The 21,904-nt window shown below is 40.5% G+C and overlaps 1 protein-coding gene across 1 annotated transcript; it reads left to right on the forward strand.

Annotated features, from left to right (window-relative positions):
• The first annotated feature begins 5 nt into the window (after window positions 1-5).
• DIPK1C (divergent protein kinase domain 1C) lies at window positions 6-20,715 on the forward strand. The gene is made up of 4 exons (XM_032222872.1): window positions 6-194; window positions 8,877-9,551; window positions 16,800-16,964; window positions 20,461-20,715. The coding sequence occupies exons 1-4, from the start codon at window positions 6-8 to the stop codon at window positions 20,713-20,715; spliced, it is 1,284 nt and encodes a 427-aa protein (XP_032078763.1).
• The last annotated feature ends 1,189 nt before the right edge of the window (window positions 20,716-21,904 follow it).

Raw genomic sequence — 21,904 nt, forward strand, 5'->3', positions numbered from 1 at the left:
GAAGGATGCCCGCGTTGAAGCGGCTGCTGAGAGCCAGGCTGGGCTGCCGCCGCCGCCCCGCCGCGCAGTGCCTCTTCTGGGGAGCGTGCTGGGCGGTAGGGGGCGGCCTCTTCGCCTTCTTCTTCTTGGCGCACGGGGGCGTCTTCTCCGGCCGGTGCACGGACGAGCAGAGTCGCCGGATCCTGGCCAAGCTGGTAGGTGGCAGCAGCGGGAGTGGCGGCTGCAGGACCTGGCCACCAAATCGGGCCGGTGCCCTTTAAGGGCTGTCCTGGCAAAAGACGCCGCCTAGAACCAGCTGTTCTCCAGTGGTTCAGGGCCACCGAGATGTGCCTTAAAGATCATCCCCCAGCGACTTGCATTGGCAGTGGGTCCTTCCCTTTCTCTCTCCCCCCCCCCACCCCGCCCCCGAGTTCGGTGAGAAATTACTCACCAGGTGGGAGAATCATTTTCTGAGGCAGTAACACTGAGGTTGTTAAATAAGGGGAAACCCCAACGACTGGCCTCCAGAAGTTGTGGGGGGCTCCAACACTGGAGGATTGGACAGCCAATAGTCTGGCATGGTGCAAGGTCTCCTCCTTGAGCACGGGGTTGGACTAGATGACCACCAAGACCCCTTCCAACTGTTGTTCTGTAAGGGTGTTCTGCTTGAGCACGGGGTTGGACTAGATGACCTCTGAGTTTCAAGCTGGTAAAGGCTGAAATATAACTGGGAAAGTCTGGACTGAAGTTTCCATTCCACCATGCAGTTCATTCACTAATAAAGGAGAATTTTTGTAGCTCAGGTTTGATATGTGGAGTCCTTGGGGGTTCTCTGAGTTTGCTTATTTTCTTGCAGATGCTTCATTACCCAAACTAGGTAGCATCATCAATGCTCGCAAGGAGTGTAGTTTGCTGTGAGTTTATATTCTCATGGCCACCAACACTGACAGTATATAAATTGACAGCAAACCTCGGTTCACCCACATAACACCTATCCTCCGCGAGCTGCGCTGGCTACCTGTTGATCTCCAGGTGCGCTTCAAGGTGCTATTAGTCACCCATAAAGCCCTTCATGGTAGTGGATCTGCGTACTTGAGAGACCGCCTTCTGCCAATTACCTCCCTGCGACCAATTAGATCTCATAGATTGGGCCTCCTCCGAATTCCATCTGCCAGCCAGTGCCGGCTGGCAACTACAAGGAGGAGGGCCTTTTCAGTAGTAGCTCCGACCCTTTGGAACGAGCTCCCCGTGGAGATTCGTACTCTCACCACCGTCCAGGCCTTCCGCATAGCCCTTAAGACCTGGCTAGCCCGTCAGGCCTGGGGACAAAGATAGCCGCCCCTCCCGAATGATGAATGAATGTTGCCTATTATTTTTACTTATGTGTGTCTACGTTATTGTTTGTATTCCCCTTCCTGATTTTATGTGAGCCGCCCTGAGTCCCCTCAGGGAAAAGGGCGGCCTATAAATGTTAATAAACTCTTAAACTCTTAAACTCTTAAACTACACTCCTTATTAGCACTGATGATGTTACCTAGTTTGGATAATGAAATATCTGCAAGAAATAAAGCAAGCTCAGAAGCACCACCGATCCTTCAGTTCATTCACTCCATAGCCATCCTTAATTCTGAACTCAGAGCACTTTACTAGATTGATGTGAAATTGAAATAGGGAAATGGCTTGACAGTCATATGTCCTTCCATGAGAATTAGACATGACAAAAATGATAATGCATTAAATAAATGGCACATATTGCATTAATTTAGTGCTGCTGCATAGTGTAAATGATGGGTGCCCAATCTTGACAACTTTAAGACTTGTGGACTTCAGCTCCCAGAATTCCCCATCTTGGCTGGGCATTTTGGGAGTTGAAGTTCACACATCTGGCTGGGGAATTCTGGGTCTAAAGTTGCCACGGTTGGACACCTGGGTCTAAATAACTGTTCTTGGATAAGGATATTTAGGATATCTGAATAGAATATGGTATGCAGTATGACAAGAATGGGGTGGGGTTTGTGTGGATTTTCTCCATGGAAAACTCCAACCCAGAGCTATTAACTCTAAGACGTAGGGTGTTAATTCTACAGTTAAGAAAGGTTATGGGCAGAAATGTATATTCATCAGCATCCTCCAAAAATGAACTGATTAACTGATTACAAAGTTATTGTGATGGCTACACATTTTCATGGTCACATGATCGCATTGTGTGTGCTTGGTAACTGGCTTGCATTTATGGCTGTGTGAAGCATGCCATGGTGGTGAAATGACCATAATTTTCATCATTTTTTGCTAGTTTCCAGCATTTATTTCTGGTTTACGGCAAAACAGTCCATTGCATATAATGAATTTGTTTAACAACCACTGTGTTCGCTTAATGACTGCAACTTTCTTTAATGACCATGGCATTCGCTTAATGACCGTCACGATAAAGGTTGTAAAATCGGGCGCAATCATGTGATGCTTAACTACTGCCACAACTTACAACCATAATTACATTATCGACCGCTGCTACCTTTAATCATTTAATTGTTTAAAAATCCAAACCTTGTGCAGTGGCTCTCTCGCTACTTTGAGCTCATCCCTATAGCAGTGGTGGGTTCCGGATCCCCATGCAACCGGTACGGTGCAATGAAGTCCAGCGTCCACCGCATGAACGCGCCCGGTGCATGCATGCATCCTTACCTCTTGCAACGCCTTCATGAGCCTCCGTGACGCTCCAGCTGATCGGTGGAGTGTCGCTCAACCGCTGTGTGCTCCGTGCGAGGAAGCGCCGAAGAGCTCAAATACAGATAAGGAGCTCGGGCGGTGGGCCCTCTGGAGCACCATACCGGAATGGTACCCCGTACTCCGGGCAAGCACTGGTACGCCCATACCGGGGCGCACCACCTGCAACCCACCACTGCCCTGTGGCCAGCAAAAGAGTTGAACCCCTTTTCACTGCTTTTGTTTTTAAAAAAGTCAGACTTGTGTTGCCAGAAAGAAGGCATGTGCTACTTAATATTAAAAAAAAATACAACAGGTTCCAATAAATGGCTCTCTACTATCTGCTTTCTCTGCTTTATGGTATGCAGGTCCTTCCCCTCCACTCCAGTCTGCCAAATGCAACTGATTACTTTTTCACAATGCTAAATGGTGACCCAAATACGATCAGGAATGAATCTTTTGAGCAGAGGCTGGCTAAGAACTCCCGAAAGCTTGATGCTCTGAATAGGAGGCTTGTGAATATATTGCCATGAAAAGAGACAAGGACTGTAGTCCATGCTGATGAAGTTTTGCCTGGATTTTGAAAGGAAAAGGGGAGAGGAAGGAAAGGAGTCAGGCTGCTGATTAAGGACTGAAAAGCCTTTGCCAGTACGATGGCATTTTTAGCCTTCTAGGCCAGGGGTCTCCAACCTTGGCAACTTTAATCCTGGCAGACTTCAACTCCCAGAATTCCTCAGCTAGCAAAGGAATTCTGCGAGTTGAAGTCCACCAGGTTTAACGTTGCCAACATTGGAGACCCCTGCTCTAGGCAACCCTTAGTGTCAATTAAACAAGTCAGAATACTCAGCTGATGGATCTCACTGATAAAACTTACTCAAACAGACAAAATGTAGATAAAAGGATGGCTTTCAGTGCACTTATTTTCCTTTTTTGAACTGTAATCTATTTCAGGAGATGTATCTGATTTGTGGCAATAGAGTAATTTGGCAACTGTGGAGAAGGAATGGGTTCCCTTTTCTGTGTTGTGATAAAAGAAGCAAGATTGTTCTGTATTATCTATAATACATCATGATATAATATATGGCAACATAGTGATAAAGTCAAAGTTATTCCATTATTTCTGTTTCTTTCCACAGTGAATTATTTTGTTCCTAAACAGGATGTTAAAATGAATGTTAAATTGAATTTGCTGGATCGGTTATACCCATAATTTATTACACTCATATGCCACCTGACTCTCAATGACTCTGGATAGCTCACAACAATCAAAGAAATTACAATAAAATCAATAAAAGATGGAAAGCATGAGGGTCCAGATGAGGGAGGGGCTCACTCTCCCTCATCAGAGACCTGGGTGAAGAGCCAGATCTTCACAGATCTTTTAAACAACAGTAGAGTTGGGGGTGGGATTGTCATCTACATATGTAGGAAACCACTTCCCAGAAGTACTCATTGCTAAGAAGAAGGTGCACTTTGGGGATTGTGAGAGATTACATTATTTAATCAAAGGAATTTGGAGTGTGCCATGGACCAAATTGGCTAGGCAGATGTTATGGGAGATGGGTGGTCCCTCAAGTAACCAGGCCATGGACCTTTGCCAATGTAAACATTTTTATAAGTAAAATGTTATCTGCTATGTTTCACAATTGTTCCATTACACATTCCCTGAAAATAAAATTATGTTAAGGTGATGTGTTGTTGTTCATCTGAGGTTGTATTTAGGTGGGTAAAATGAGGAGCCAGATTTTGGGGGGCAATATGCTGATTTCTGTAAACCACTTACAGAGGGCTGTAAAGTACCGTGAAGTGGTATATAAGTCTAAGTGCTATTTCTATTTATCTAATTTTAAGAGGGTTAAGGTGTAAAGTCAAGTAGCTTTGTTTCTTGTTTTCTTCATCAAATGGAAAAGTAACTTTAAGAGATATAATTCTGTTATGGTAACTACCAATTGATGACTACAAATGTCCCTTGTGTGATACATAACAAACAATAGCAAATAGGATGCTGTGGCAGCAGCTTTGCCGATTTTGTGGAAATGGAACAATATTGATGATGTTACCTAGTTGAGTATTGAAACATTTGCAAGAAAACAATCTAGAGCACCAAGGACCCCCAGTTCAACCCTGAGTTATAAATACCTTTTTCTATTGGCAACAATACTCCATATTTTTCTTCTGACAGGCAGATGGGACATTTTGAAAGTTCTGAGATACTGTATGGGATATTTGCCATTTCCCACAGAGCTACATTATTATCCCCAAAGGATTTGGAGCCATTTGGGCCTGATTTGAGAATTGCATTTTGCCTTCATCCTTGAGCCTGCCTCTTACTGATTTCTGAAGGATAAAAGTTATTTATGCTTATCCACAAGCCAGTTAAGATGGTACTCTGCTTGGGTTTAAGCCAGTGGTTTTATTGCCCTTGAAGAAACCAAATTGTCTTATAAGCGAACATTATAATTTTAGCAATTTCTGATTAATCCCTGAAAAGGTTTGCTGATTTTAACTGCTTGTAATTTGAAGTAGTCATTTAAAGTTATTGCATTTGTTTGTTACTTATCTTTAATATCTGAGAAAAAACTATTGTGTTGTTTTAATAGATGTGTTTGGATTAAGAATCGTGGATCTCACTAGTGGTGGGATTCAAAAAATTTTAGTACCGGTTCTGTTGACGTGGCTTGGTAAGCGTGGCATGGCTTGGTGGGCATGGCAGGGGAAGGATACTGTAAAATCTCCATTCCCTCCCCACTCCAGGGGAAGTTTACTGCAAAATCCCCATTTCCTCCTGATCAACTGGGACTTGGGAGGCAGGGCCAGTCAGAGGTGGTATTTATCGGTTCCCCAAACTACTCAAAATTTCTGCTACCGGTTCTCCAGAACTGGTCAGAACCTGCTGAATACCATCTCTGGAACTCACCTTCCCCCAAAGTTGAAAAAGTTGTTTTATAATCTTCTATTAATTAACTTTTGACTTACTTCAAGTAAACACTGGGGAAACTACTAGCAGAGCTCCTCCTCATATAATACTACCCATATTTTTCGGAGTATAAGACGGACCTTTTTTCCTCAAAAAAAGAGGCTGAAAATCTGGGTGCGTCTTATACATTGAATGCAGCATTTCTTTGCCTCCTGAAGCCCCACCCCTTCACCAAAATGGCCCTGCATACCTTTATGGAGGCTTTCAGAGTGTTGGGGGCTGGGGAGGGCAGAAATGAGCAAAAAGCAGGCCATTTCCCACCCCAGCCCCCAGCAGCATTCCATAAGCTTCCATAAGGCTATGCATACAATTTTTTGATAAAAGTTTTTGCAAAAATGGGCCCTTTTTTGCTTGTTTTTGCCCCCCCCCCCCCAGGAGCACTCTACAAGCCCCCCCAAGGCTATTCATGCATTTTTAAAAATGGCCCAGTTTTGGGAGGTTTGCAGAGTGCAAAACTTTTTTTTCCTTTTGGAAAACTCTTTAACTGGTTGATGAGAATTACATTGATCAAATGCTGTGCCAGCAGAAACAAAGTCTTAGGTGCTGCAGATTGTCAGCAATTTCCTTCTCCAGCATATGGATAAATACACCTGGAAACATCTACCTACCTATCTACTGTATTTCTTTCTCTCTCTCTCTCCCTCCCTAACTACCTACTGTATTTCTCTCTCCATCTACCTATCTACCTACCTGCCTACTCTCCCTACCTATCTACTGTATTTCTCTCTTTATCTCTTTCTATTTCTCTCTCTCTATCCCTCTACCTACCTACTGTATTTCTCTATCTCTATACATACATACATACATATATATACATACATACATACATATATATATATATATATATATATATATATATATATATATATATATATATATATTTCTCTCTCTCTCTCTCTCTCTCTCTCTCTCTCCCTTTATCTACCTACCTATCTATCTAACTACTCTCTCTCTCTCTCCCTACCTTCCTATTGTATTTCTCTCTCCCTCTCTATCCCTCTATCTACCTACATTTTTTCTTAATTTGCCCCTTCAAAATCTTATACTCTGGTGCGTCTTATATTCTGAAAAATACGGTACTTGCATGAATGTATATCTTCATGCAAAATCAAGATTATTATATAGATACAATTTTAGAATGCTTGCGTGCAAAAAAAGAAAACTTGATTCAGATGTAAATATGAAACATTTAAACTTTAGATGTTATAAAAAGTTTCCTTTTGAAGTGTTTTACTATGTACATTATGTTCCTTTATTGCATTACGCTTTACTAAGCCATTTTTTTAAAAACTCTATGTGTGCTACGTTATTCACAACCTTTGGATCTGGTTACAGGGTTTCCAGACCTTTCAACCTCTTTGACTCTAGAGAGTGGTGAGGTATGTGGATTTGTTCTTGGAATAATCTGGGGTCATGTCTTCCAATTTGCATACTTCGGAAAATACACTTAAGTAGTGTATTTTCAGATAGTTTACAGCCCATTTACAGATAGTTCCATCTGTAAATGGGCTGAAGAAGTTTGAAAAGGTCTGGGAAGGGTTATATAGAAAATATTCTAGAAAGGTATAGAAAAGCCTGATGCTCCTTCTGAAATGTTGACTGAAAGTAAAAAAGGAAGGCCAGAGAAAAACAGGGAGGAAGTTGGTATAAGGTCGCTGTCTGACTGTTTAGTTTTTGGCATCTTCTAATCCACACGAACTAGTGTCTCCTTCAGAGTTGTGCCCAGAATAAACTTTTGCAGCTGCATTTTCTTGAAGGACTGAATGGATGTGGTTATACAGGCTACCTATGCCTATTTAGAAACGAAAGGATGGAAACAATTATGAGTGGAAGAAGGGACCGGCAGGGGAAATCCTCTTTGTTTCTTCCATGCATTTGAAATGACCACATAACTACAGACTTTTAATCTCCTTTTAAGCTTTGCAGTCATAAATTATGGAATATATAAACCACACAAATATATTCAGCTTCCATTCCCTTTGTTCAGGGATGTGAAGTTAGCTTAATAACGCAGTAAAGAAAGAGGCTGGTGCTGTGATCTAATCTTTTTTTTAATCATTGGTTTCTGCATTTATTGGGATTTGTAACATATAATAGATCGAATGCTGTGTTTTATATGGAACAAACACTAATGGTAGTTCACACTCACTTTTTATCATGTGAAATTTGTATTGAATGTAATGAAATAATTAAAGTCATGTTCCCTGACTTTTATGACTTCAGCTTCATCCCACTGGGCATCTTCGCACAATATTAGGTAACCAGCATCCACTGTTCTGGATAGAAGAATGTTGGATTGCAACATACCTCTTTGGAGTTAATGGTGATTCAACAATATCTAGAAGGCCACATCTTGCCCATATTTTCATTCATGTCTTACATATTTATATATTATATCACTGGTTTTCAACATCACGTACCCAAAAGTGATACATTTTTAACAATTTTAAATATGATGAAAATATGTTTCTGAAGAGGTTGTTTTTAGTTTCTTCCCCCTATGGGATTTGAACTCTTAATTACATGGTGATTAGCTAAGAGGCTAGCTCTAAGCTACAGAGGTCTAGAGCTGGTCTTTCACCATGGGACAGAGAAGCAACTAAAGTTATGATTTACTGTAAAACGGACACGGTTATTATAATCGGGTGGTTTGCACTTACCTTCCTTACGGTTTGCAAATGTGTGTGTGCTGTGCACACACTAACTTTGCTCGCATATACCCCATCCATGCATGCATCTGGCCTTCTGCGCATGTGCTTTGCTAAAAAAAAGTCCCTAACTAGGACGAAATAGAGCCAGGTGGGTGGGCGGGCGCATAAGCAATTTCTGCTACCGGTTCGGGCGAACTGGTCCAATCTGGTAGAATACCACCTCTGGTTATAATTTACCATGAGAAACAACTTATTATTTACTGTGGGCAAAGCTTGTTATCACAGCACTAGCCTTAAATGAGGCAACCATAGCTTTCTATGCTTATTTCTTTTATAGTTATTTCATAGTTTTCTTGCTTATTGCTCAGCCAATTTTTCAGGAGAGGCAAACAGAAAGGGTTAAAAAAATGCATCATTTGGTCCCATCACCTTGTTTGCATTTTTTGCTTCCTATAGGATGAAAAATATACTTTCAAGATAAGAATCAATGATTTTCAAAGTGCTTGGAAGTTTTTACTTTCCTATCATTAGCCTTTCGTTGATTGTTTCCTTCCGTTTTTCTGCAGTGTTTTGACTACGGGACGGGCATGTTGACTGGGGATCTTTGTGAAGACTTATGTGTGGCCCAGACTTTGACCTATAAACGCTGCCTTTATTATGACCAGGGGAAGAAGGTCATCCAAGCTGACTGGAGAGGCCGCCCTGTGATCCTAAAATCAAAAAACGAAATATTCTCTAGCTACCGTAGTCTTGGATTTTTGGAAGAAATGGAATCACAGGGAATTCCGGAAACAGAGCTGCTTCTGATGGTTGCTTTGGAAGTCAAGAACACCTTGGGTTTGGAACTTCCTAACAAAACTGTGGGACCTTTGTGGAAGAAAAGAGGCCCACATTGGAAAGCACAGCTGGCTAGTTTGTGGTCTTTACTCCAACAGGAAGAGTACATTTATTTTAGTGTTTTGCAGGACATCAGTAAACACGTTCTAAGGGTGATCGGTTCTTGTGGCCACTTTTATGCGGTGGAATATCTGACAGCTGGACACGCCTGGCACAGTACCCTTTTCTCCGTGGAAGATGCTGTTGGTGCTTCCCTATCTGGGATTAAACACAAGGCCAAAGCCATAATCCAAATTGCAATCAGCTTCTTGGATATGGTGAATCATTTTGACAACGACTTTTCTTATCCTCTTCATCTCTGTGATATTAAGCCAGAAAATTTTGCCATCCGGAATGATCTGACGGTAAGTTAGGACCGAGCTTTTCATAACTAAATATAGAGTTTATTGTCATAACGAAAGTTGTGAACACCAGTGGGTTGACTGGGTATCTTTGTGAAGACTTATGTGTGGCACAGACTTTGACCTATATTATGATCAGGGTAATAAGGAAATCTTGTTAATTGTTCATCTCTTTGTTGAGAGCAAGGCAACAGTTTTCTAGATATTGCCAGCATAATACATTAGACCAGACTATGAAATTTTGCTATTTAAAACTCTGCCCTTTACATTTGTGCTGTTCTAATATTCTGCATTTGTTAAGAGTCTCTTTTTCTATGTGCTGTTCTACAGCGTCAGCAAGAATTTTCTTGAATGTATAAGCTATTTGCAAAAAATACTGATGGCAGGTTGAATAAGTAGAAGCTATGCAAAAATGTTGATCTGCTTCTGTTTCAGATTGCAAGAGACCAGACTTGCCTTCTACCTGAATATCTGACCACACTTATTCTTCTCTTGCGCTTCCTTCTCCTTGCCCCCACTACACCAAACACACACTTTTAGCCTTACATAGTCATTAAAGTTTCTGATTGTGGGTTCCCATCCTACATTTTTTATGTTTCTACTTATATTTTAAAAATACATAAGTATTTCGTGCACAAGCTATCACCTTGTGCAAAGGTAATACTGGTTTGGTTGTATAAGAAATAATTATTTGGAGCTCCAACATCAGAAGTATGTAATTATGAAAGTGAAAAAGAGTGAAGATTCTCACTTGTAGATTCCATCTCCTTGGAAGTAGAAATTCCAGTCTCCAACATTTTCCAAAGATATTATAAATGTATAACCTGGATGGCAATTGGGGAATGGGTGTTATAGTTACATACCGGGGTGGGTTCCTGCCAGTTCTAACCTCTTCTATAGAAGAGGTTCCACAAATCTACCGTGCTGTTTAGAACCGGTTCCAGCTCCCTCCCCATGCCCGTCCGCACCACGCTTGCCCTGCCTGCCGCTCATTGATTGGCTAGCTCACCAATCGCCCCGCCCACCTCTAAGAGTCCTATCTAAACCTTAAAGTCTTAAAGCTGTCAAGTTTGAACACCCCTGGGGTTTTTTTTCTAAAGAGTTAGGGGTACAAGGGTCTTGTAAGTTGTAGTTTTAAAACTTGCATGCTTCAAATGCCAGAGTTTCTGAGCCAACATTTTGGTTGCTAAGCAAGAGCGTTGTTAAGTGAGTTTCACCACATTTTACAAGTTGGCCATGCCCACCCAGTCACATGGCTGGCAAACCACTCCCACCTGGTCACATGGCCAGCAAGCCATTCCCACAAAGCAGGCTACACCTACAGAAGAGGTTCTAAAAAAATTTTTAGACTCTTCTTTTTCCTCATTTATCTATTCTGTAACAACACATTTTTTACATGCACTGATCCATTTGCACAAATATTAGCCATCTCTCCATTAATTGTGGATAACAGCAAAGTGGTTGAGATTGCTTCCTTTTCTTGTGCTGTTTCCCATTCTACCTTTTTCACACCCACACAATCAGGCAAATACACATACAAAAAGAATGGAGATAAATCCATTAGTTTATCTCCATTCTGACACTTTCCATCAATCAATACGTAATCCTTGATACAATCTCCTTTGCCTCATTCCTATGCTTTCATCCTTTCATCCATCCATATAGGATTCATACATTAATGTTTAATCCACATCTCCTTCTCTTGGCCAGCATACCAGGAAAGGTAAATGAAATACCAGGAAGCAGGAAAATTCAGTAGAGTTTGGTATTTGCTGAGGGCCACCCTGGAGGCAAAACCAGGAAACTGCCCTCCTATGCCAGAGATGAGTGGGAGAGATTTGTTTTCTATTGTATTTCCTGACAGTCTTGAAATACACCGAGTAGTTTGCAGGAAATCATGTTATTGATTTAACCCATCAAGAGCTTTTGGGGAAGGTGGAATAGATATTCAACTGAGTTCTGATCTCAGCATTAGTTTTATAAGGACTGAAACGTCTATAAAAGTGCTTTCAACTCATGTTTTCAACTTTAAGTAATGAGTTTATTTTTGTGGCGTGAAAGCTAGTACAGCTGCTGTCAGAATCGGTATTTATTTATAGCAATAGCACTTAGACTTATATACCGCTTCACAGTGCTTACAGCGGTTTACAGAGTCAGCCTATTGCACAACAATCTGAGTCCTCATTTTACCCACCTCAGAAGGATGGAAGGCTGAATCAACTTTGAGCCTGGTGAGACTCGAACTGCCAAACTACTGGGAATCGGCAGTCAGCACGATTAGCCTGCAAAACTGTATTCTAACTACTGCGCCACCACGGCTCAGGTACCTATCCAGGTAGTCCTTGATCTATGACTGGTCACTCAATGACTAGTTGAAGTTACAACACCCTCAAAAGCTACTGATGATCATTTTGAAGATGGCCATACAGCAGCTCCTCCCTTGACAGTATTTTGGGTATTTGGCCAGTTCACTTTTATGGCTTTTTTCACCATCCCGCAGTAATGTGTTTGCTCTTTATGATGTCTTTTTTGCCAATTTCTGGCATTGACTTCCAGTAAGGGGTCCTTGGTGCTGTCTGAGCTTGATGTGACTAGCGCTGATGATGTTACCTAGTTTGGGTAAAGAAACATCTGCAAGAAAAGCTCAGAGAGCATCAAGGACCTCTCATTTCAATCCTGAGCTATATCATCCTTTATTAGTTTACTTCCAGTTTTTGAGAAAAATTAATTCTCTTAATGACCATTGGAAAAAATGTTGAAAATCGGCTCAAGTTACATGATGCTTGATACCTATTTGCAGCAACTTATGGCTGTCATTCTGAGCTCAATTACAATTGTAAGTCAAGGATTACCTGCATAGAATTCCACACTGGAAAGCCCGATGCTAAGGTGAGTTAAAGGCGTCGGGATAATTCAATTTTCTATTTCTTAGCCCATAAGACAGTCTGAATTATTAAGTGGTGAACAGATTAATTTTCCTGGATTAATTATACTTATATGTTTACTCAAATTCAGCACAATCATTGCAGAATGCCCTTTTATGCATGCAGGACTCTTTCCAGCTGACTGGAAGACATTAGCTCCTGCCGCTGTCGGCACTGCTAGCCATTGCTCAACATCATAGACACACAGTGCTGACTCAGCTGCAATAACATTGGTATTCATCTCACTTGTTAATCATGCATATCTATCCAAGCAACACATGTGCAGTTGCAATGCAACATGGCATAGTGACTTTCTTCAAGAGAAGAATGAAGTCCTCCCCAGAGTTTGAAATGATCACACTTTACAGTTCATTGCAAATATTAGAAAAGAGGTACCAAGGGTAAGTGACCAAAATGATTGCAAAAGGTAGAAGAAGAGAAAGAAAATACAATAAAACTTCAGCTTAACCAGAGTTCCACTTTGCAGACTTCAGATGCAAAGAAGAAAATCTCTATTTCACCTCCTGGAAATAATTGGCAAGGTTTTATGTCCAAAGAGGTCTAAATGAAACAATTGAATTTGTGTTATATGTACCAAGATCATTTGTACTAACATTATTTGTTTATTGAGATCTTCATGTAAATTGATGCAAATAAATTAATCTGTTTCAGTTGCATAATGACATAATGCAAATAATGTAGGCCACATTTGTGTAGACCACAAATAACATATTTTGTATTGTCATTGTTAAATGTATTGAACATTTAGAAGTGAAAAGACACATCTCACTCAAATTATTCCATTAAATAGAAAATATAAGCATTATTATTCCTACTAGTATTAAAAGTATATCTAAGTCCACTTGGTAACCAGAATTCTCCGGGCACAGGCAAGTTACAGTGCTAGTTAAAACATTAAATGATTCTTTGCATATATTCCAAGCAAAATAATCCTATAGTGCAATTGCAAAATACATTTAATGAATAGTGCAGGAGACCAAAAATGCCGTTCTCTTAAAATTAAACCAAATGGAAAGTGATAGAAATGTCAGAGAGAACAGGAATGTTTTTGACTCACTAGGAGGTGGGTGTCCTTCACATCAATTTATTGTTGCTGCTGCTGTTGTTATTAATTGCTTGGTGTCAAAAAGATACTGAGGCATAGGATGAAATAACAGATTTTTTTTAAAAAAACAATCCCTATACTGGCATTTGGGATAGAGAAGAGAAAAATTAGTCATTTTCAGATTTTAAACAAAAAAGTAGGAAAATGTATGGGATTTAACTGAGGAAGAGGAATCTGAGAAACAAATGACAATCTGCCTGGCATTTCAAATAGTCGGCCTTAGAATGTGTTTCAAATTCCTATTCATGTTTTTTGTTGAGGACTTCCTGTAATTTTGTTCCAAACGCTGCCCTGAGAGGAGACTCTGGCCAATCTGCCAGTTTTGCTAATAGAAATTAATGAAGTGGCCAGCACATGATACCAAGAGAGAGAGAAAGGTTATTTTATAAATGCTGCCTATAATTGCTTTTTGAATACGAAAGAAATCTCTGTGAAGCTTCTGAGTTATAGCTTAGCCTTCTCCTAATATTTGGACCACAATCTAAATGTGGCCCGCTTACTTGTTTGCATTTCAATAAATATATGAAACAAAAGGCAATGAACCGGAAATGTTTTCCATTAGAAGTTCTTAATGAAAGAGAAACTCAAAAGAAGTTGCAAACATAAGAGGCGATGTCAAGAATTACTGATGTTCTTGATAGTGCCTGCATCAACCTGTGAAAGACCCAGGACTGTTTTCAAAGAAGGGAAGGGAAAGGGAATCTGTAGTTTCTTTTGGAGCTCAGGAAAAATTAGAAGAAAGTTTCAAATTCAGAAATATCACCCTGTCACTCGGGCTGATGGAGTTTTAGATCTGTTTTCTTCATCTGCTGTCTGTCTTTTTCATTTTTTGACATGGATCATTGAAAGGCACAAATTCACAGAGTATGTCATTTAAAAATAAATATGAATCGGCTTTGGAATTATTTTTAATCACATGGAGGGCTGGAAATGATTGAAATGCAATAAATAAATCTGGGAAACCAGCAATATTTGGAACAGCCTCAGTCAGCTCCGTAGCTTCTTTTTTTTTTAAGCTCTCCTTGGCCTTATTCATACAACATGCTTAACTGGATCAGTGGAGAAAGTGAATCAATATGTTGCTGCAACTTCCAGAAGAGGTGAAATGATCTCATCAACTAATTTCTAGGGCAGTCATTTGCACACATTGTATTTCCCTGATTCTCTGAAATGATAAAAGTGTTTATGTGACCTCTCCTGCCATGGCTAAAACCCATGATTTCATTGGTGTTAGGGATGAGCGAGTCTCTTTTGGGGGGGAAAAAAAGAGCAACAAAAGACTGACATGGCTGTCCTGGGTTATGTGCTGCCAATGAATAATACCAGGAAAAGAGACAGCCCGTTTTCCGACTTCCGTTTTGCCCGTTGGGCTATTTTTCGCTCTCCAGAGGGCAAAAAAACAGCCCAACACACAAAACGGAAGCTCGGGAATGGACTTCCCTGAAGCCTCCAGAGGGCAAAAAAACAGCCCAAAGCGCAAACCAGAAGTCCATTCCCAAACTTCCGGTTTGCGTGTTGGGCTGTTTTTCAGCTTCAGGAGGCTTCCCTGAAACCTCCTGAAGGCAAAAAAACAGCCGAAACTCATGGTCAAAATCAGTTGACCAGTGCGTGCATGTGCACTGGAGCTGACAGGGCAATGCCTTACGTGCCCTCAGAAATGGCTCCACGTGCCACCTGTGGCACCCATTCCATAGGTTCACCATCATGGCGTTAGAAGCTGTGATTACGTTTTATAGTTTAGTCTGTTATAGGTCACAAACAAATCATGTTTAATCAAACCATGACTTAAGAAGATGTGAAGAATAAGAATGATACTTTGGATCAAGGATAAGAAATTCAAATTAGCTTGAGAGTTCTCTAGTCTAGAACCTAACATGAAAGGTATTGTTCATCACTGGCTAGATTCAAATTGAGTAATTGTATAAATGAGGTTGTGTCCTATAGATTAGCATTAAGTCCACAACCCAGTTGCATCCTTCAGATCCTCAAATAAGTCCTATTGGATTCAGATGTGCAGCCATATGGGCACTGAGCTTCCAATTCTGAGCCTTAGCCCAACACTTTCAAGTACAGGTAGTCCTTGATTTACAACACTTCATTTAGTGACGGTTCAAAGTTACTGTGGCAATGAAAAAAGTGGCAAGTTTTTTATACTTATGACCATTGCAGGTCATGTGATCAAAATTCAGATGATTGGCAAAAGACTCATCTTGTATTTATGAGAGCTGTTGTGTCCCAGGAATCTCGTGATCTTCTTTGCGACTTTCTGGCAAGCAAAGTCAATGGGGAAGCCAAATTCACTTAACAACTGTGTTATTAACTTAACAACCACAGTGATTCATTTAACAACCGTGGCAAGAAAAGTCCTAAAATGAGATTCACTTAACAAGAGAAGAGCTAAAACGAGGCAAAACTCACATAACAAATGTTTCATTTAGCAACAGAAATGTTGGGCTCAATTGTCATACGTCGAGGGCTCCCTGGAGTCAAAAGGTTTTGTCTCTTTCAGTACTGAAGCTGATTGAATGGAGAAAACCTCCAGAGTTCATCAGCAACTTTTAACTCATTCTGACCATTGCACTTACTGCGTATCCATTAAACAAAAAAATACTTTTTAAAAAAATGTGGATTGCAATAAGATGCTCGGTACCTCTGGGGTTTCATCCAGTTCTGGAAAATAGTGGGACAATTAAAAAAAGGTACCCAGGAATCTCTGTATGAAAAGGTGAGTTCTATCACTGAGAAGGGATATGCTGGTCCTTTTGCAAAAGTACCTAAAAGTACTTTTATTTCATTGATGTAATAAAAGAAGGATATGCCTTTCAGTGGCATTTGCAGCAAGTTCTGACAAAATGATAACAAGTGCACTTGGTTGTCAGTATATGAATTCAGGTGGTCAATTACCGCACATTTGTCAGTTGCTTCTCCCCAGCTGCAGAGGCTCAGCGTGTCCTTAAAGAATTGTAATAATTGCAAGGCTCACATTTTCTCCACGATGTCCAAGGAAAGCTTACATTTTCTTTTATAGAGTAGTCAGTTTGCGTTTCAGAGGTAGTGAGTAACACGGGTCTCGTGTGTACTTTCTCATTTTCTCTTGAATTTATCCTGCATAGCTTTCTCTCAGAACTCAGAATTCCTAAAACTGCATGGGGGTTTTGACGCAAGAGTAAATCAGCCTAAATGCATTTGCTCTCATTGCAGGTGGTTGCCATTGATGTAGACATGGCCTTTTTTGAACCTAAGATGAGAGACATCCTCGAACAAAACTGCTCAGGAGATGAAGACTGTGTTTTTTTCGATTGCTTTTCCAAATGCGATCTGAAGAATGGAAAATGTGGAGCAGAAAGAGCCAACACTAACCTTCAAGTGAGAGGCTAAGTAGAAATATTGTTATTCAAGTTGATGTGTGTCTCTGCTTTAAAATCCTAATTACTGTACTGATTAAAATGAATGTATCCATGACTGACATTTGGGCACATACACATACATCAGCACAATCACTAGGTGTGTGAAGTCCCAAGTAATGACTTCAAGATACAGCTATAAATGAGCCCAGAGACACCGGCCACAGACAGATCATGCAGTGTCATATCATGTCATACTTTTTAGGGAAGACAATTAACAGGTTCTGTTAGTATTCTAGACTCTGCAATAACATCTGCACTGTCAACATCTGGTGTAGCATTCCTCCACCACAGTGCCAGTGGTAGCGAATGATGCCAAACACAGAGCAAGGCATTTCATAATGTGATAACATCATATAACGTGGCAAGTTGTTCTAAAGCAGTGTTTCTCAACCTTGGCCGCTTTAAGATGTGTGGACTTCAACTCCCAGAATTCCATGCTGGCCGAGGAATTCTAGGAGTTGAAGTCCACATATCTTAAAGCTGCCAAGGTTGAGAAACACTGTCCCAGATATTACAATATGGAAGAAGAAGAATTTGCCACAGGAGCAGAGGTGGTATTCAGAAGTTTCTGACCAGTTCTGGAGAACCGGTAGTGGACATTTTGAGTAGTTCAGAGAACCAGTATAAATACCACCTCTGACTGGCCCTGCCCCCTTCTATTCTCTGCCTCCCTAATCAGGAGGAAATGGGGATTTTGCAGTAACCTTCGCCTAAAGTGGGGAGGGAATGGAGATTTTACAGTATCCTTCCCCTGCCACACCCAGCAAGCCATGTCCACAGAACCGGTAGTAAATTTTTTTTTGAATTCTACCACTGCACAGGAGTGATGTTAGTAGCCTTTTCCAAAATGAGTAAAACATACACTCTCAATAAGGAATCAGACTATGTGTATGTAGTAAAAATGGGCCGTTGCTACTATTGCTTGCTAATACTACTATGACTACGCACAGTATTTGCATAGGTAAAGCAACAGCAATTTATGTCCATAATGTTCAAATACAAAAGAGGTAGAGCAAGGGTCTCCAATCTTGGTCACTTTTAAGACTTGTGGACTTCAGTTCACAGAGCCAACATAGCTGGCTGAGGAACTCTGAGAGTTGAAGTCCACAAGTCTTAAAGTTGCCAAGGTTGGAGAGCTCCGAACTACAGGACTTTATTATCACATAACTTATTCTTACTTCCAGTTCTTATATTGTATAACTGCTTGCTGCGTTTTTCCTCTGTGAATGGACTCACTTCATATGGAGTTATTGCTCTGAATGGTTGATGGTCTCCTATTTTACAATCAGTGTAAAGGTCAAATATATTAATCTGATCGTGTTCTTATTCATTTTATTGGAAACCATTTCTATGCTTTCCTCAGAGTAATTCTTGAAGTTGGATTAATAGCAATAGCAATAGCAGTTACTTATATACTGCTTCATAGGGCTTTCAGCCCTTTCTAAGCGGTTTACAGAGTCAGCATATTGCCCCCAACAACAATTCGGGTCCTCAATTTACCCACCTCGGAAGGATGGAAGGCTGAGTCAACCCTGAGCCGGTGAGATTTGAACAGCCGAACTGCAGAACTGCAGTCAGCTGAAGTAGCCTGCAGTGCTGCATTTAACCACTGTGCCACCTCGGCTCTATTAAGTGTTTACCCAAGAGAGGAGTAGGCAAAATAAAATTTTATTGAGTTTTTATTCCTATGGTTGGGTGAAGAACTATTTTTACTGCTTTATGCAACACCCAGGGTTAGAATTACAATATGGGCAGCTATATGAGTCTTTTAAAATAAATGATAAATAAAACAGTGGGGAAATTTAATAGCAGTCAGAAGAGAGGAAAAACCTAAAGCATAACCTGCCTCTAGTGCAGAACGATGCAATTTACTTAGATGCCACAAATCAGTCTTTTGGGCCAGATGGGATGTGTATGAGTTTGCATTGATTTATTTAATGAAAAATTGGCTGGGGAACTCTTCTGCCTGGAGATAATTTTTTGTCTCTGGGTCTCATCAGGGGGCATTGTAACATCAACATTGAGGGTCGTGGACCCAACAGATTTTGAACTTTTTGGTCTAGGAGATGGGGAGTTAAAAAGTGTCCTTAAGTCTCCACAGCAGGGGTGAAATCCTCCCTGTTTGGCCCGGTTTAGCCTGGTTAGGCCAAACCGGTAGAGACGGTTGTCGTTGGTTCTGTAAACCAGTGGTAAAAAAAAAAGCTTCCGAGGATCGCATGGATTGGCTGTGAGTCACGCGATTGTTGGAAGCTTCCCCCGCCCCCGCTTTTTAAAGCATTTTTTCCTGCCTATTCACCCGAACTAGCAGGAAAAAATGCTTTAAAAAGTGGGGGAAAAGGTCCATGACAATCAGCTGTGCTGTGCTATCATGGGAACCTTTCCCCTCCCCACTTTTTAAAGAATTTTTTTACTACCTATTCGCCTGAACCGGTATTTAAAAAATGGAAAAAAAAGGTTCCCACAATCCCACGGCACAGCTGAACCTTTTTCCCCACTTCTTAAAGCATTTTTTTTACTACTAGTTCAGGTAAATAGATAGTAAAAAATGCTTTAAAAATTAAAAAAAGTTGGCCATGCCCACCCATTCACATGAAACCCCTCCCCCAGCAAGCCACGCCCAGACAACCGATGGCAAAAAAATTTACATTTCACCACTGCTCCACAGATTTAAGGTGCCCATGAAACCTCCAAGTCCCCAGTAAAGCAAACCAAAAAACAAAAAACCAAACCCTGAGACTGATCACATTTCATTTCATTTTCATTTTCCCTTTATTTGTATGCCGCCCTTTTCCCTGGGGGGACTCAGGGTGGCTCACAGTTCAAAAAAAGGGGGGGGGAAGGACAAACAGTTTCCAACATACAGACAATACAACATATTAAAAAACACAACAGCCACACAATTCGAGTGGGGTTAGAGTCTTAACCCCAGGCCAGCCGGGACAGCCAGATCTTTAAGGCGGCGCGGAAGGACTGGAGGGTGGTGAGGGTCCGAATCTCCACGGGGAGTTCGTTCCAGAGGGTCGGAGCAGCCACCGAGAAGGCTCTCCTCCGGGTAGTTGCCAGTCTACACTGGCTAGATGATGGAATTCGGAGGCTGGGAGCCACAACCAAATCCTTGGGTGGAGGGCTGGTTGCTGGTTATTTCCTTTGCCACACAGTGCATAGATTTTTCTCTGCCCAAGCAGAGTGAGTCACTTGTATAAAAATTGCTCTGAGCCAAGATCTCATTACAAAACGGCCCTGCCATGGTCTGCGTAGTGTTTATGTGTCAGATTTTTATTTTATAGCCCTTATTGTGAAGCTCTTTGAGCCATATAGAGCCAATGGGAATTTAGCAGCATAGGAGCCTTAACAAATAAATAAAAAAACACATCCATAAATTGCAAAGTGCAACAGGACTGAACAACTCATGTGATTCTTCAGTACAAGACTCTGTTTTCCTTCTTTTTCAATAGGTCATCTGTGATAAAATATTTCGCCCCTGGTTCACTCTAAACCTCGGAGGATCAGCCGTTTCCTTTCCCATGCAGCTGCAGTTACAAGAGGCTGTGCATGATTGTGCACAACCAAGGATCAAGGATATTTCCAACATCCAGAGCAATTCTGCAAATTCTCTTTCTCAGCTGTACTACTTGCTCCAAGTCAGCCAAAAGGAACTTCAGAAATCTAGTCTAGCACATTCATCAGTTATGGTTACCCAGGAAACATAACTTTTTTCTCATTGCTGTTGCTGAATTAAATTATTTTCTACTTTTTATTTTACTATATTTTGAAAACCACAACTGAGTGTGTGTGTGTGTGTGTGTGTGTGTGTGTGTGTGTGTATGAATGTATGTATGTATGAATTAATTAATTAATTAATGAAATCCTGATTTAATAGACTTACATTCAGTAGACTTTGGATACAGTGGACCGGACAGCTCCCCTGAAATAACAGAAGTCTATTGCACATAATTTGTTTGTTTTAATTTACACGAATTTTATCTTGATTTTATGATGCAACACTTTAGGTCATTTGCATAATGATGTCATTATGTAAGTGATGCCAATCACTGTGAAGATGTACTTTTGTATTTATCAGGCATTGGGAGGAACAAATATATCCTCCTTTCCTCAAATGAGCCATTAAATTAAGGCTTAGCTGTATGAATTCTTTCTGAAATGGGGAAAGCAGTAATATCAGCCAAACTAATACAAAACTCAATCATTTACATTTCAAAGTGTTTAAGGGAGGAGAAAAATAGAACATCTTAGTAATTTAATTTTAGTTCTAAAATGAATAGTTGGGGAAATGGCTGGGTGTTTAATAAACATGTTTAATGAAGAACTTTGCAAATATTTTAACAAACAGCAGTTTTTAAATAAATTTATCAGTTACAGCCTTCTTGTTGCTCATAATTAGGTCAAATTATTTTATATTAACTAAGTTTAGTGATGGAAGTGGAATAGCGAATAAATGCAATGTCATATTGTTATATCTGGACCCGCAAGTTATGTTCTCTTGAGTGATGCTGTAACACTGATGGAATTAACTAGCAATTTATGAAGGACAAATACATATATTTGACACTGTTTGCTAGATTGTAATCCAAGGATAGCTTTAAATCAGGACCGACTTTTTTATGGCTGCAGTCTCTGACGGTTAACAGGATGGCATGACATTGGTTGGGACCAAAACTCAGTGCTAATACCCAATGATAAAACACTGGGTTTTCTCTCTCTCTAACATCCCTGCCAATTTCTTATTTTCTTCAACATCATCGTTCTTTCCCAGTTTGCAGGCCATAAGTGAAATAACTTTTAGCATAAATCTGACAAATCTTTTTCAAGTGTTTTTTAAAATTAACCCCTGTGATGAAGTTGGATCCTCCTTATTCATAATTCTCCCACTTATATTTT

The sequence above is a fragment of the Thamnophis elegans genome, chromosome 8 (genome assembly GCF_009769535.1).
Source record: "Thamnophis elegans isolate rThaEle1 chromosome 8, rThaEle1.pri, whole genome shotgun sequence".
NCBI lineage: Eukaryota > Metazoa > Chordata > Lepidosauria > Squamata > Colubridae > Thamnophis > Thamnophis elegans.